Source organism: Borostomias antarcticus (genome assembly GCF_949987555.1).
Source record: "Borostomias antarcticus genome assembly, chromosome: 15".
Classification (NCBI taxonomy): Eukaryota; Metazoa; Chordata; class Actinopteri; order Stomiiformes; family Stomiidae; genus Borostomias; species Borostomias antarcticus.
The window spans coordinates 25,272,061-25,289,509 of NC_140248.1; the positions used below are offsets into that span (position 1 = coordinate 25,272,061).

Here is a 17,449-nt window from a genome sequence, read left to right on the forward strand (position 1 = left end):
GTAAAATATATGTGATAACTCTTGCGTCACCTCTATAGCATACTGTACTTCCACCCTCACTAAGTCTTTAACAAGCGCTGGTATCTACAGCAGGCTGACACGCCTAGAAACACATGTTTGGGTAAGCTAATGTTGTTACTGTAGGTTTGTCACTGCTCTGGGAAAATGCATCTTTCACATTATGCTATCTTACCTATCTTACCTTATCACCTGGCTTGGAAGCATTTGATTTTAATGTCTTTTGTGCTGCTCTGATAAACTGAGTAATGATTCATTGTAAGTGTTAAATGCAGGTGATGTCATGACCTCATCAGTTAAAAGGAAAGATAAGTCTTTGATAAACACATACATACAGTAGCAGCTCTAAGATATGTAAATGACTTCACTGTATGTTTGCACGCAGCATAGCAGGTGTAACAGAAGGCCACTATTTGCACTGGTATCACTCTGTCACCCTCATCCACAGCTGACTGGACCGGTTGACTCCTCTGATGATGGAAGTGACCAGAGGTCATGGGTGAAGATGAGCAGCGCAGATCCACTGGTCACTGGGAGAGAAGAGGACTCATCCACAGGTCTGAGACTTCATTAGGGGGAGATATCTATGCTGTAGAGAACAGGACTCATCCACAGGTCTGAGACTTCATTAGGGGGAGATATCTATGCTGTAGAGAACAGGACTCATCCACAGGTCTGAGACTTCATTAGGGGGAGATATCTATGCTGTAGAGAACAGGACTCATCCACAGGTCTGCCTCTTCATTAGGGGGAGATATCTGTGCTGTAGAGAACAGGACTCATCCACAGGTCTGAGACTTCATCTGGGGGAGATATCTATGCTTCATTAGGGGGAGATATCTGTGCTGTAGAGAACAGTGGGTCTGTGGGTGGAGTGGAACACTAAAACAAACACTTCACTTGACCTTCTGTAGCGCACGGCGCATGAGCACACAGGATAAGATGAGCAGCTGTCATGTGACGATCAAAGCAACTCTAAGCCGCTGAGAGTGGTCATATACCAGGAGATCTGAGGGTGGTCATATACCAGGAGATCTGAGGGCGGTCATGTACCAGGAGATCTGAGGGCGGTCATGTACCAGGAGATCTGAGGGTGGTCATGTACCAGGAGATCTGAGGGTGGTCATGTACCAGGAGATCTGTCCGGTGCGTTGAGGGCGGTCATATACCAGGAGATCTGTCTGGGGCGCTGAGGGCAGGGAACGAGCAGGAGTCCATAGCTGCAGTTCAAGGGAGTTTATTGATACTAGGATAAAACATTGCTCTGTATAGATCGTATGGCATTTGGACTTAGATGGCATGCTGACTCACCATCTCTGGCCTCGCCTTAGCTGGAAACAAGGAGAACAGCAGGACAACAGCCAGAAAGACAGTAAACATCAGGAAAGTGACTGCAGTAAAGCAAACTAATCAATAATCTAAGTATTCAAATGATTTATAGTTAAGGCTACCATAGATCATATATCCATCCAGCCTCAATGTCAACTTTCCTAGTAGGCTAGTAGGTTGACTGGGCCAATGATCTCCTGGGGAAAAACTTTGTGGTACTGAAGCCCCCCTCCTTTAGATTCTAACGCTGTCTTCTGGGACACTTCCCACTCAATACATCCATATATATATAACACAGCCAATGAGCTGATTGTAGCAAGATGTATTTATTACAATGGGGACAGTGCATAATCAAAAGTAAACATGCCAGATTTAGCCACCAGGCTGAGTTTCATCTGTTGTCCCTTGGCATGTAGATGGCAACAAAGAATAAAAGGCTCAAAACACAGTTGATCCCACAAAAGTCATCACAAACACCCATCCACAGTAGGCTACATAGCAGTATTTATGTTTTTGATTCATTAAAGGTAATGATCCAGGGAGAGAACCCCTCTAGAACCCTTTCTAAGTGCAGGGGAGGCCTACAGACTCATCTTGTGTTCCCCCTGTAGGTCATCAGGCTCTTGGGAGTGATGTGGAAAGCCATGGACACCTGGTGCTCCCGAGGGAACCAAGAGGATTGCATCCAGTCACAGGTCAGGATTCTGTGTGGAACATTCAAAGAGAGGATCCAGAGAACTCCATGACCACCGAACCAGCCCCAGGCCCACAGCCTGCCGGACACCCCTGGGAGAAGCATCCCAGCACAGAGCCTAAAACCCATCCTGGGAGTGGGGAACGTATTCCATTATCAGCTGACATGAAGACAAGTCTGGCCCCAAACAGAACCAAACCCAGCACCTGTTCTGTCCCCACTGACGGACACTATTCTGACAACTCCGCCTCTAAAGCTGAACATATGGGAAGTGCTCACCTGCACAAACCAACACCCCCATCTCTCAGAGAAAAAGATCCACCAGACGTTCAGTCTTATGACATGAAGTGGAGAGAATTGTGGAAGACCTCGCCGTGTTCAGCCGTAGCACCGCCTCCCTACCGGGCCCAGCTTCAGCCCTGGAGTGTGGAGTCGCCAGGAACGTTCTCTGTGTTAAGCTGTAGTGTGGAATCAGAATCAGCCCTGGCCACGCCCCAGAGCCAGGCCACGCCCCAGAGCCAGGCCACGCCTCAGAGCCCGGCCACGCCCCAGAGCCAGGCCACGCCCCAGAGCCAGGGCCCGACCCATAACACACTGTCTCAGAGCCAGGTCAGGACCCATAACACGCTGTCTCAGAGCCAGGCCACGCCCCAGAGCCAGGCCACGCCCCAGACCCCGGCCACGCCCCAGAGCCAGGGCAGGACCCATCCTCACAGCACACCGTCTCAGTCCCCACTCAGATGCAGCAGAAGACTGAACTCGTCTGTGATATTTCGCTCCATGTATGGGGACAGCCACTCAGCCACCGAGAGTCCTAGAGCCACCGAGAGTCCTAGAGCCACCGAGAGTCCTAGAGCCACCGAGAGTCCTAGAGCCACCGAGAGTCCTAGAGCCACCGAGAGTCCTAGAGCCACCGAGAGTCCTACAGACACAGAGAGACCTAGAGCCACCGAGAGTCCTACAGCCACCGAGAGTCCTAGAGACACCGAGAGTCCTAGAGCCACCGAGAGTCCTACAGCCAGTGAGAGTCCTAGAGACACAGAGAGACCTACAGACACAGAGAGACCTACAGCCAGTGAGAGTCCTACAGACACAGAGAGACCTACAGACACAGAGAGACCTACAGCCAGTGAGAGTCCTACAGACACAGAGAGACCTACAGACACAGAGAGACCTACAGCCAGTGAGAGTCCTACAGACACAGAGAGACCTACAGACACTGAGAGTCCTAGAGCCACCAAGAGTCCTAGAGCCACCGAGAGTCCACGGGTTTCACACGGTCAAATCACCGTCAAATCACAGGACAGCTCTCTAACCGAGGCTGTAACCATGGTTACCACTGGTGACAGTCGCTACTCATACACTGCACCTCGTCACACAAGATGGATGTCATCCTCTGAAAGAATCAACATCTTGGCGAAGCAGCATAACTTGGCAGCCCAGGCCGGCGCGTCAAAAGTCAGCAGTCGAAAGGAAAATGTACATTTGATGTCCTCTTTTCACACTAATCACAGAGGAATGCTGGGACACAAATGTGGGCCTCATGATGGTAGAACCATTCAAACAAGCACGGCCCTCAGCAGACGCAGACCAGAGGCCTCTCAGCGCGCCCAGTCACCCACTCAGAGCCTCACAGCTCTACCAGCTCCTCCGCCCGGCTATGATGGGCCACACAGAACCCCACCAGTCACAAATACCTTCTTGAGGGATAAAGTGAAAACATGTGATTCAGATGTAACAGTGAATGAATGCACAGCGCAAACCACAAACAAGGGAGTGTCTACACGTACAAGAAACACAGAGAAGATCTCTGGCTGGACTGCAAGCCCTGCTTCTGAGGGACAGGAAAAAGAGCCTTCAGTTTACCAAGGCAGCAGCAGAGTAGAGCAGATACTAAATCGCCTCAGAGTCACATTTGGCAGCAGACGTGTGGAAGAGAAGCGTGTGCTGTTCGGTAGAAAGGGCGGGAAAACGGTGACCCTAGCCCGTGAGGGAGGTAGTGACATCACTGAGTGTAGGAAGGCAGTAGAGAGCAGACGGCCTCAGGTTAAAAACGTGTTGAGGCCCATTAACCTTGACAACTATATATCTGGAAGGAAAGGAAGGAAAGTTGCATTTCCTAAAGAGAACCATGAAAACTCAGTTCGGTCATTAGAGCAGCAGTGTCCAACTACTAGTCAGCAATCATCCTATTTCCATAAACCTTGGGACAAGGAATTGCAGATGATGTCTGCATGTTCTGTAGCCAATAACCTAGATATTGGTGTTGACAGAGAGGACACACAGAACCAGGATGTTTTCTACAGCATATCAAATCACAACAGTAAATGTGATAGGAGGAATAACATGACATTTCTTGAACATGAGGCCAAAGGTGATCAACATAAAACCGCCCAGCTTCCATACATCTCACACTGTCATAGACACTCATCATCCTCTGAAGAGTTTGGTCTGAAACATGGCCGCTCCATCTCTGTCACCAACATTTACTCAAACCGAAGATCAAGCAGCAGGCAGATGTCGACAGGAAGTGATGTGGCTATACTGAGAGATCAAAGGAGTATGGAGGAGCTCAGTGGGCCAGGAGACGGTGGTCAGATAAGGAGTATGGAAGAGCTCAGTGGGTCAGGAGATGGTGGTCAGATAAGGAGTATGGAGGAGCTCAGTGGGCCGGGAGACTCTGGTGGTCAGATAAGAGGCCAGGTCAGAGCCTTCTCTTGTAGTTGGACACAGAGCAGTGATGTGGATCTGATGATGTTACAGACAACAGCACAACTCAGTGAGTTAACAGCTTCACCCACATTGAGGTCAAACTTGTCATTGACCACTAATCAAACCGCCCTGGTAAGTCTGCTTCACAGGGAGAGACCAACACCCGCCCTGGTAAGTCTGCCTCACAGGGAGAGACCAACACCTACTGGAGGCGGTGATTCAAGTTTGTCAGACTGTGAGGAGAGGGACTCAGACACCTCTACAGATGGAGAGTATTACTTCAGTGAGGACTGGGAGAAAGAGTCTATTTTGTAGTGTCCTTTATAAAGAAAATCTTATTTTTCATATTCAATATTTAAACTTTGTGGGCTATTTGGAGTGAGCATGTTGATAGTGCAGAGATTACATTGTGATGTCTGTAAACATTTCAAGAGGTAATAAATGAATAGCCAAATAAATCGACTTAATTTGTGAGTTTCTCGCTCTGTGCGTTGTGCAAGATCATTTTAAAATAACCATTTGGCGCAGGGCTATAGGCTTAATCCATGAAAACGGTGAAAAATTGTGCGCAAATGGAACGAAGTATGAAAACCCCTGGACTACACCGAGATTATTTTCATGGCGCACTCAAATCTGATGACGTGCGAAACGCAGAAGTTGAGTCGTGGGGTTTGTTATCATCGGGATTGTTAGTATTTTACAATTAAATCAAGTTGCTTCACGTACAGAAATGAAACACGCAAACCTGTATTTTTAGTCATAAGACTGATATTTAGTCAGCTCCATTTGTCGGTCGTTTGTCACTGATGCACATGGATTTGGCGACACGTGTCGGAGAGTGCGAGTAAAACACAAAACGAGGCTCTGAAGCCCAACGTGAAAATGGCTCTGATTCCACAAGCAAAAGCATGGATCCAACCCATGGACACAACGGCATTTTAGCATCTCTGTCGTGTAAAATATGCCATATTTTTCTGTACATACATGATGTCTGTTTTTCTGTCACTGATTGGTCTGAAAACTGCCCAATCAAACTTGGCCAAATCAAAACCTCCCCGCCCCCTCGAACCCGAGCACTGGAGGAGATGAGTTAAAACTTCATGAGTTAAAACAATACGGGAGAGTTTGGGGTGCAATCGATCATCATGTTCCTTACAGATCATTTATTCTACCCAGCAAGGAATGACTATCTTATGACCTATGTAATTTGTATATTATTTACTTGTTCAAACTTTATGTGTCAAGCTGATGAGCTCAGTCCAGAGAAGTGTCAGGTTTGGGGTCCAGGACTCGAACCCAGTATAGTTGTCCCCGTCCGATACTTCTTCATCCGGGCAGTTAACTCGAAAGGGGACAATTTAACCCTTTCGCCAGGTAGGCCTAAATGTTTGTCGTGATTTGATCAACTAACTGTTTTTTTCATTGATTTAAACTCTTAGATACATCCAGGACACTTCCCGATGTAGACGTGCATGCTTATTGTTGTTTTTTGTATTGTTTTTGGTGAGGCAAACCAGGTATGTTTAGTAACTCTGGTCATTCATTTAGAAAGGAACTAAAGTCATTCATTTTTATAAAGGAACTTAAGTCATTCACAATGTATGATGACAATGTCTTCATACACCGTCTGTGTAGGCTGTCTCACTGCCTTTCATATTCTTCATGTTAATGAATCCTTCACTTTTAGGTAAAGACACTTTCAGAGTGAAGATAACCTCACTTGCACCAAAGGAGCACGTGAGAATCCATGTCCCTCAGCTCCTGGACAGAGGAGATGGAACCTTCCTGATGAGGTACCGCCTGTATGGCAGCGCAGTGAAGGGCCTGAAGATCGAAATACTCCATGGAGATGTTCCCGTGGCCAAGTCACCCTACTCTTTAAAAGGTTTAAATAATGTGTTCTGTCAAACAACTACCATTAGCATTTCATCATTTTTTATCCTGTTCCATCTATGTGCCAAAGTGTTTCATTAATTATAATTTTGCACCATGGTTCCATAATTCTTACATAGTCTGCCAGATGTATTTCAGAGTTAGCATAAAGTGTCTTGGTTGTGTTTTCATGTTCCCCCCCAGGTCCAGTCTATCACGAGTACTGTGACTGCCCCGAGGCCGACGCGCCTGCCTGGCAGGGCACCATGGGCTGCCCGCTGGACGAGCCCCAGATCTCCCTGGACTTCAGAGCATTTCCTTCTATTGACCTGCAGCGCCTCCTGCAAGAGGTCCCTGGCCGGTTCTCCAGCAGAGGAGGACTGATCCACTACTCCATCATCAACAACCAGGTGTACCGCCGGTCCCTGGGGAAATACACCGACTTCAAGATGTTCTCAGATGAGATGTTTCTCTCTCTGTCCAGGAAGGTAAACACACTCTTGCATAACAAAAAAAAGTTAGTCGCAAAGAATACCATCTTTTGATTCAGTTGTCATTATTAAATGTTTGTAAACCTCCTCTCTCTAAACGTGCTTGACAGTCTCAGTGCAGCCATTTCCTGCCAGTTCAGTCCAAACCGGTTTTAAATGCACCCTGAGGTATTAATACTGAGGTATTCATACTTTTATGTCATAGGAATGTTGATAACAGGCTTTTACTCCTGTGTGTAGAAGTAGTTCCAAAATTGTAACTCTGTGAATTTTCAGGCAGTTCAGACCGATTTCCTTCTGAGAAGCTTGATGAGTACAGGCTGTGGTATCTAGTATGGGCATGGGTCCTTACCTGAAGTACAGGCTGTGGTATCTAGTATGGGCATGGGTCCTTACCTGAAGTACAGGCTGTGGTATCTAGTATGGGCATGGGTCCTTACCTGAAGTACAGGCTGTGGTATCTTGTATGGGCATGGTTCCTTACCTGTCCTACAGGCTGTGGTACCTGTAGTATGGTTCCTTCCCTGTCCCACAGTCATTCTTTCAAGTTTGTCTGCTGAAACTTAATCTTCCGCTCAATCAACAGCTCATTCTCTGAATCTGTCTTTTCAACCTGAAAGGTGAGGTTGCCTGATGTGGAATTGTTCTTCAATGTTGGAGACTGGCCAATGGAAACACGCAAGGCAGATGGCGTTCCTGGGCCTGTACCAATCATCTCCTGGTGTGGTTCCACAGACACCCGGGATATTATCCTCCCCACCTATGACATCACACACTCTACACTGGAGACCATGAGGGGCGTGTCCAACGATCTGCTTTCTATCCAAGGCAACACAGGTGGGACATGCCGGGACACGGTGTTGAGAGTTGTATTATGTTATTTCATGGTTTTCTCTTGTGAAGGTGTCGGTAGCCAGTAGATCTTGAGGAGAGGGATTCATTGTTCTCACCTTCATTGTCTCTTCTCATCCAGTCACCTCTAGCCTCAGTTCTTTCACTATCCTATCTCATTTACTCTTTTTGACCTCTCTCAGAGAGGTGTTCACGGGTCGACGCAAACCCTAAATCCGAGACCCAACCGGGTTAGGATTGACGTTATATTCACGCTCAATTGGGTCCAGATCGGGTCTGATACCTTCTTCACTGAGGTGAAAAACCATCTCAAACAGAGTGCAGCCTGTTCACGCCAGATCTCAGATCAGCCTGTTCACCCCAGATCAGCCTGTTCAGATCAGCCTGTTCACGCCAGATCAGCCTGTTCACGCCAGATCAGCCTGTTCACGCCAGATCAGCCTGTTCACGCCAGATCAGCCTGTTCACGCCAGATCAGCCTGTTCACGCCAGATCAGCCTGTTCACGCCAGATCTCAGATCAGCCTGTTCACGCCAGATCAGCCTGTTCACGCCAGATCAGCCTGTTCACGCCAGATCTCAGATCAGCCTGTTCACGCCAGATCAGCCTGTTCACGCCAGATCAGCCTGTTCACGCCAGATCTCAGATCAGCCTGTTCACGCCAGATCAGCCTGTTCACGCCAGATCAGCCTGTTCACGCCAGATCAGCCTGTTCACCCCAGATCAGCCTGTTCACCCCAGATCAGCCTGTTCACGCCAGATCTCAGATCAGCCTGTTCACGCCAGATCAGCCTGTTCACGCCAGATCTCAGATCAGCCTGTTCAGATCAGCCTGTTCACGCTAGATCAGCCTGTTCATGCTAGATCAGCCTGTTCATGCCAGATCTCAGATCAGCCTGTTCAGATCAGCCTGTTCACGCCAGATTAGCCTGTTCCAGATCTTTCTAATATTTTGATCTCCTTTTATTAGGCTACCATTACGTTGTATACGACATGATGGACATTTTTAATAGTAGATCAGCATTTTTAGCAGCAATTTTAATGACTGGTTTTGTCGGTCCATATTGGGTCTCAGATCCAGGGTCTCTCCTCTCAGACACACCGGGTGGGTCTTTAATATCAGGTCTCTCTCTCTCAGACACACCGGGTGGGGTCTTTAATATCGGGTCTCTCTCTCCTCTCAGACACACCGGGTGGGTCTTTAATATCGGGTCTCTCTCTCTCTCTCAGACACACCGGGTGGGTCTTTAATATCAGGTCTCTCTCTCTCAGACACACCGGGTGGGTCTTTAATATCGGGTCTCTCTCTCTCTCAGACACACTGGGTGGGTCTTTAATATCGGGTCTCTCTCTCCTCTCAGACACAGCGGGTGGGGTCTTTAATATCGGGTCTCTCTCTCCTCTCAGACACCGGGTGGGGTCTTTAATATCGGGTCTCTCTCTCAGACACACCGGGTGGGTCTTTAATATCGGGTCTCTCTCTCTCAGACACACCGGGTGGGTCTTTAATAACGTGACAAAAACGGGTCGGTAGGCTATATATATATTTTAATAATCAGATCTAGGAATTTCCCGGGTCCATTAAGGTTTGTCATTTTGGGCTTGTGGAGACACTCTCTCTCTCTCTCTCTCTCTCTCTCTCTCTCTCTCTCTCTTCCCCTCTCTTTCCTTGCTGTTGACCGGCGCTGTGTCCTCTAGGCCCCCCATGGACCAGTAAATCTGAGCAGGCCTTCTTCCGTGGACGGGACAGTCGACAGGAGCGCCTTCATCTGGCCACTTTGTCCAAGAACAACCCTGAGCTTTTAGACGCTGGGATCACGGGCTGGTTCTTCTTCAGGGACCGGGAGAAGGACATCGGCACCGCACCTCTAGTCGGGTTCTTTGACTTCTTCAAGGTGGTAGAACATTCTGATACAAGATATCTGATCTCTAGTTTCCCTAGTCTGTCCTAGTCTATCCTAGTCTAACCTAGTCTACCCTAGTCTACCCTAGTCTACCCTAGTCTATCCTAGTCTAACCTAGTCTATCCTAGTCTATCCTAGTCTATCCTAGTCTATCCTAGTCTACCCTAGTCTATCCTAGTCTATCCTAGTCTACCCTAGTCTATCCTAGTCTATCCTAGTCTAACCTAGTCTACCCTAGTCTACCCTAGTCTATCCTAGTCTAACCTAGTCTATCCTAGTCTAACCTAGTCTATCCTAGTCTATCCTAGTCTACCCTAGTCTATCCTAGTCTACCCTAGTCTAACCTAGTCTAACCTAGTCTCACCTAGTCTATCCTAGTCTACCCTAGTCTACCCTAGTCTACCCTAGTCTATCCTAGTCTATCCTAGTCTACCCTAGTCTACCCTAGTCTATCTGAGTCTAGTCTATCCTAGTCTACCCTAGTCTATCCTAGTCTACCCTAGTCTATCCTAGTCTAACCTAGTCTATCCTAGTCTACCCTAGTCTATCCTAGTCTATCCTAGTCTACCCTAGTCTACCCTAGTCTACCCTAGTCTATCCTAGTCTATCCTAGTCTACCCTAGTCTATCCTAGTCTACCCTAGTCTATCCTAGTCTATCCTAGTCTACCCTAGTCTACCCTAGTCTATCCTAGTCTACCCTAGTCTACCCTAGTCTATCCTAGTCTACCCTAGTCTACCCTAGTCTATCCTAGTCTATCCTAGTCTACCCTAGTCTATCCTAGTCTATCCTAGTCTATCCTAGTCTACCCTAGTCTATCCTAGTCTACCCTAGTCTATCCTAGTCTATCCTAGTCTATCCTAGTCTACCCTAGTCTATCCTAGTCTACCCTAGTCTAACCTAGTCTACCCTAGTCTATCCTAGTCTATCCTAGTCTACCCTAGTCTACCCTAGTCTATCCTAGTCTATCTGACTCTATTCACCCTTGGTTCCGTTCTGCATTGCTCATTTAAATCATCATTAATATATGAATGTGTTGACAGAGTAAAGATCCCTTCCTAACACAGCTGCTGATCTCTCTCCCAGTATAAGATCCCTTCCTAACACAGCTGCTGTTCTCTCTCCCAGTATAAGATCCCTTCCTAACACAGCTGCTGTTCTCTCTTCCCAGTATAAGATCCCTTCCTAACACAGCTGCTGTTCTCTCTCCCAGTATAAGATCCCTTCCTAACACAGCTGCTGTTCTCTCTCCCAGTATAAGATCCCTTCCTAACACAGCTGCTGGTCTCTCTCCCAGTATAAGATCCCTTCCTAACACAGCTGCTGATCTCTCTTCCCAGTATAAGATCCCTTCCTAACACAGCTGCTGTTCTCTCTTCCCAGTATAAGATCCCTTCCTAACCCAGCTGCTGTTCTCTCTTCCCAGTATAAGATCCCTTCCTAACACAGCTGCTGTTCTCTCTCCCAGTATAAGATCCCTTCCTAACACAGCTGCTGTTCTCTCTCCCAGTATAAGATCCCTTCCTAACACAGCTGCTGTTCTCTCTTCCCAGTATAAGATCCCTTCCTAACACAGCTGCTGGTCTCTCTCCCAGTATAAGATCCCTTCCTAACACAGCTGCTGATCTCTCTCCCAGTATAAGATCCCTTCCTAACACAGCTGCTGATCTCTCTTCCCAGTATAAGATCCCTTCCTAACACAGCTGCTGATCTCTCTTCCCAGTATAAGATCCCTTCCTAACACAGCTGCTGATCTCTCTCCCAGTATAAGATCCCTTCCTAACACAGCTGCTGTTCTCTCTTCCCAGTATAAGATCCCTTCCTAACACAGCTGCTGTTCTCTCTTCCCAGTATAAGATCCCTTCCTAACACAGCTGCTGTTCTCTCTTCCCAGTATAAGATCCCTTCCTAACACAGCTGCTGATCTCTCTTCCCAGTATAAGATCCCTTCCTAACACAGCTGCTGATCTCTCTTCCCAGTATAAGATCCCTTCCTAACACAGCTGCTGATCTCTCTTCCCAGTATAAGATCCCTTCCTAACACAGCTGCTGATCTCTCTTCCCAGTATAAGATCCCTTCCTAACACAGCTGCTGTTCTCTCTTCCCAGTATAAGATCCCTTCCTAACACAGCTGCTGATCTCTCTCCCAGTATAAGATCCCTTCCTAACCCAGCTGCTGTTCTCTCTTCCCAGTATAAGATCCCTTCCTAACACAGCTGCTGATCTCTCTCCCAGTATAAGATCCCTTCCTAACACAGCTGCTGATCTCTCTTCCCAGTATAAGATCCCTTCCTAACACAGCTGCTGATCTCTCTTCCCAGTATAAGATCCCTTCCTAACACAGCTGCTGTTCTCTCTTCCCAGTATAAGATCCCTTCCTAACACAGCTGCTGATCTCTCTTCCCAGTATAAGATCCCTTCCTAACCCAGCTGCTGTTCTCTCTCCCAGTATAAGATCCCTTCCTAACCCAGCTGCTGTTCTCTCTTCCCAGTATAAGATCCCTTCCTAACCCAGCTGCTGTTCTCTCTTCCCAGTATAAGATCCCTTCCTAACACAGCTGCTGATCTCTCTTCCCAGTATAAGATCCCTTCCTAACCCAGCTGCTGTTCTCTCTTCCCAGTATAAGATCCCTTCCTAACACAGCTGCTGATCTCTCTTCCCAGTATAAGATCCCTTCCTAACACAGCTGCTGTTCTCTCTCCCAGTATAAGATCCCTTCCTAACACAGATGCTGATCTCTCTCCCAGTATAAGATCCCCTCCTAACACAGCTGCTGATCTCTCTTCCCAGTATAAGATCCCTTCCTAACACAGCTGCTGTTCTCTCTTCCCAGTATAAGATCCCTTCCTAACACAGCTGCTGGTCTCTCTCCCAGTATAAGATCCCTTCCTAACACAGCTGCTGATCTCTCTTCCCAGTATAAGATCCCTTCCTAACACAGCTGCTGATCTCTCTTCCCAGTATAAGATCCCTTCCTAACACAGCTGCTGATCTCTCTTCCCAGTATAAGATCCCTTCCTAACACAGCTGCTGTTCTCTCTTCCCAGTATAAGATCCCTTCCTAACACAGCTGCTGATCTCTCTTCCCAGTATAAGATCCCTTCCTAACACAGCTGCTGATCTCTCTTCCCAGTATAAGATCCCTTCCTAACACAGCTGCTGATCTCTCTTCCCAGTATAAGATCCCTTCCTAACACAGCTGCTGTTCTCTCTTCCCAGTATAAGATCCCTTCCTAACACAGCTGCTGGTCTCTCTCCCAGTATAAGATCCCTTCCTAACACAGCTGCTGATCTCTCTTCCCAGTATAAGATCCCTTCCTAACACAGCTGCTGTTCTCTCTTCCCAGTATAAGATCCCTTCCTAACACAGCTGCTGTTCTCTCTTCCCAGTATAAGATCCCTTCCTAACACAGCTGCTGTTCTCTCTTCCCAGTATAAGATCCCTTCCTAACACAGCTGCTGTTCTCTCTCCCCAGTATAAGATCCCTTCCTAACACAGCTGCTGTTCTCTCTCCCAGTATAAGATCCCTTCCTAACACAGCTGCTGTTCTCTCTCCCAGTATAAGATCCCTTCCTAACACAGCTGCTGATCTCTCTTCCAGTATAAGATCCCTTCCTAACACAGCTGCTGTTCTCTCTTCCCAGTATAAGATCCCTTCCTAACACAGCTGCTGGTCTCTCTCCCAGTATAAGATCCCTTCCTAACACAGCTGCTGTTCTCTCTTCCCAGTATAAGATCCCTTCCTAACACAGCTGCTGATCTCTCTTCCCAGTATAAGATCCCTTCCTAACACAGCTGCTGTTCTCTCTTCCCAGTATAAGAACCCTTCCTAACACAGCTGCTGTTCTCTCTCCCAGTATAAGATCCCTTCCTAACACAGCTGCTGATCTCTCTTCCCAGTATAAGATCCATTCCTAACACCGCTGCTGATCTCTCTCCCAGTATAAGATCCCTTCCTAACACAGCTGCTGATCTCTCTCCCAGTATAAGTACCAGGTGAACGTGGACGGTACGGTGGCAGCGTACCGGTTCCCCTACCTCCTGCTGGGGAACAGCCTGGTCCTGAAGCAGAGCTCGCCTTATTATGAGCACTTCTACGCTCACCTGCAGCCCGGCGTCCACTACGTCCCCGTCCAGAGGAGCCTCGCTGACCTCCTCCAAAAGATCAGTTGGGCCAAGGTGTGTGTGTGTGTGTGTGTGTGTGTGTGTGTGTGTGTGTGTGTGTGTGTGTGAGAGAGCAGGAGGTGTGTGTGTATTTGTGTGAGAGCAGGTGTGTGTGTGTGTCTTTGTGAGAGAGCAGGTGTGTGTGTGTGTGTGTATTTGTGAGAGAGCAGGTGTGTGTGTGTGTTTGTGAGAGAGCAGGAGGTGTGTGTGAGAGAGCAGGTGTGTGTGTTAGAGAGCAGGAGGTGTGTGTGAGAGAGCAGGAGGTGTGTGTGTATTTGTGTGAGAGCAGGTGTGTGTGTGTGTCTTTGTGAGAGAGCAGGTGTGTGTGTGTGTGTGTATTTGTGAGAGAGCAGGTGTGTGTGTGTGTTTGTGAGAGAGCAGGAGGTGTGTGTGAGAGAGCAGGTGTGTGTGTTAGAGAGCAGGAGGTGTGTGTGAGAGAGCAGGAGGTGTGTGTGTATTTGTGAGAGAGCAGGTGTGTGTGTGTATTTGTGAGAGAGCAGGTGTGTGTGTGTATTTGTGAGAGAGCAGGTGTGTGTATGTGTGTATTTGTGAGAGAGCAGGTGTGTGTGTGTGTGTATTTGTGAGAGAGCAGGTGTGTGTGTGTGTGTATTTGTGAGAGAGCAGGTGTGTGTGTGTATTTGTGAGAGAGCAGGTGTGTGTGTTTGTGAGAGAGCAGGTGTGTGTGTGAGAGAGCAGGTGTGTGTGTGTGTGTGTGTATTTGTGAGAGAGCAGGTGTGTGTGTGAGAGAGCAGGTGTGTGTGTGAGAGAGCAGGTGTGTGTGTATTTGTGAGAGAGCAGGTGTGTGTGTGAGAGAGCAGGTGTGTGTGTGAGAGAGCAGGTGTGTGTGTATTTGTGAGAGAGCAGGTGTGTGTGTGTGTGTGTATTTGTGAGAGAGCATGCTTGCACGTCTGTTTTTTAAAGTAATGGGTTCATGTATCTTCTCAGGAGAACGACTCAGAAGCTCAGGCCATAGCAACAGCAGGCCAGGCCACCGCTAGAGACCTCCTCCAACCCACCAGACTGTACTGCTACTATTACAGGGTTCTACAGGTACGTCTCACCCTCACCTTTCATACATGTCTTTACTACATATACCTGAGACCTTCTTTATTATATACAGTAGAACATGGGAAGAATTAGGAGAGTCTGGAGGTGGAGTATTTAGGGCAGCAGCTGGGAGGCTCTGAGACTATGAGGCACCGGTCAAGGCCTAAAACACACGAGGTCAAGGCCTAAAACACACGAGGTCAAGGCCTAAAACACACGAGGTCAAGGCCTAAAACACACCAACCCAAAGGTCGACCAACTGCTCCTGACCACTTGTTGGCCGGAGTCAGACAGAATTTAAGTCGTTATCATAAAGACGCAGCAATCACACTCTCCCAAAATTCTGACTCAAACATTAAATGAAAATATGAATCATATCATATGAATCATATTTTCATTGAGTTTAAAACACGTTTTAATAGCTACACTACTACTACTCCTTACACTCAGATCTGAGGTGGAGATGGCAGCTCATATTGAAACTGGGGTGGAGCTGTAACAGGGGTCACTGTGTCACTCATCAGATTTAACTACTTCAACCGAGTTGGGACCGGCTCAAAATCAACATGACTCTCACCAAGTCTGACTGACTCAAAATCAACATGACTCACCAAGTCTGACTGACTCAAAATCAACATGACTCACCCAGTCTGACTGACACAAAATCAACATGACTCTCACCAAGTCTGACTGACTCAAAATCAACATGACTCTCACCAAGTCTGACCGACTCAAAATCAACATGACTCACCAAGTCTGACTGACTCAAAATCAACATGACTCTCACCAAGTCTGACTGACTCAAAATCAACATGACTCTCACCAAGTCTGACTGACTCAAAATCAACATGACTCACCAAGTCTGACTGACTCAAAATCAACATGACTCACCAAGTCTGACTGACTCAAAATCAACATGACTCACCAAGTCTGACTGACTCAAAATCAACATGACTCACCAAGTCTGACTGACTCAAAATCAACATGACTCACCAAGTCTGACCGACTCAAAATCAACATGACTCACCAAGTCTGACTGACTCAAAATCAACATGACTCTCACCAAGTCTGACTGACTCAAAATCAACATGACTCTCACCAAGTCTGACTGACTCAAAATCAACATGACTCTCACCAAGTCTGACTGACTCAAAATCAACATGACTCTCACCAAGTCTGACTGACTCAAAATCAACATGACTCTCACCAAGTCTGACTGACTTAAAATCAACATGACTCTCACCAAGTCTGACTGACTTAAAATCAACATGACTCTCACCAAGTCTGACCGACTCAAAATCAACATGACTCTAACCAAGTCTGACTGACTCAAAATCAACATGACTCTAACCAAGTCTGACCGACTCCACTTATTCCTGTTAAAACGGACAAAAAGTGAGTCAGACGACTCCTGGTCACCTCCAGCGTTGGCTGACCACGACGTTTACAGAAAACCGACAGGTCTAACAACTGAGGGCTACTGTTTTAGGCCGACCATTGGGTTGGAGTGTTCTGGGCGTCAGGCCTAGTTTAGGGTTTTCATTATAGCACAAGCAGGAAGATCGGGTACTAAGAACAAGGGGAACATTGGTACTAAAACACAGACTTCAACTCACCTCAACAAACAGAAATGAGTCTGTATTTCAATAATAAACAGTGTTCAGTTGAGCTTATCTGACATGGTAATAACTTGCCTCACAATGTCATAGTCCCAAAGCAATGCTCAGAAGTATTGAGCTGAGAATTGTCTCCCTCAGATGTACTCAGAGCGTCAGACCAGCCAACCCACGGTGCATCCAGACATGGAGCTGGTGCCTCAAACCTTAGAAAACACCACTCCCTGTAGCTGTGCGCGTGATGCCCTCAGAGACCAGCCCAGCCTGAAGAACCAGGAACTCTGATCCCCTCAGAGACCAGACCAGCCTGAAGAACCAGGAACTCTGATCCCCTCAGAGACCAGACCAGCCTGAAGAACCAGGAACTCTGATGCCCTCAGAGACCAGCCCAGCCTGAAGAACCAGGAACTCTGATCCCCTCAGAGACCAGCCCAGCCTGAAGAACCAGGAACTCTGATCCCCTCAGAGACCAGACCAGCCTGAAGAACCAGGAACTCTGATCCCCTCAGAGACCAGCCTGAAGAACCAGGAACTCTGATCCCCTCAGAGACCAGACCAGCCTGAAGAACCAGGAACTCTGATCCCCTCTTTCAAAACAGAAAAGGCTTTAGTTTGGAGTCAGGTTTACTGACTAAGGGATTCTGTGATAAAGGAATGCATCTGTGGTATCTAGTATTTTATTAGGATTCCCATTAGCTGTTCCAGCTCCTCTTCCTGGGGTCCACATACAGCAGGATGAGTACAGATG

At 47.5% G+C, this 17,449-nt stretch overlaps 1 protein-coding gene across 1 annotated transcript; it reads left to right on the forward strand.

The window, feature by feature from the left end:
• Positions 1 to 5,878: 5,878 nt before the first annotated feature.
• Positions 5,879 to 17,438, forward strand: poglut3 (protein O-glucosyltransferase 3). Its single transcript, XM_084450150.1, has 8 exons — positions 5,879 to 6,127; positions 6,441 to 6,638; positions 6,830 to 7,113; positions 7,737 to 7,953; positions 9,667 to 9,863; positions 13,859 to 14,053; positions 14,984 to 15,088; positions 16,843 to 17,438. The coding sequence occupies exons 1-8, from the start codon at positions 5,899 to 5,901 to the stop codon at positions 16,984 to 16,986; spliced, it is 1,569 nt and encodes a 522-aa protein (XP_084306276.1). The 5' UTR covers positions 5,879 to 5,898; the 3' UTR covers positions 16,987 to 17,438.
• The last annotated feature ends 11 nt before the right edge of the window (positions 17,439 to 17,449 follow it).

Bases quoted from the DNA above. Each gene is read 5' to 3' on its own strand.
- poglut3 (XM_084450150.1), top strand. From the start codon at position 5,899: ATGTTCCTTACAGATCATTTATTCTACCCAGCAAGGAATGACTATCTT. The intron at 6,128-6,440 runs GTAGGCCTAAAT...CTTCACTTTTAG, and splicing joins CAATTTAACCCTTTCGCCAG to GTAAAGACACTTTCAGAGTG. The intron at 6,639-6,829 runs GTTTAAATAATG...GTTCCCCCCCAG, and splicing joins GTCACCCTACTCTTTAAAAG to GTCCAGTCTATCACGAGTAC.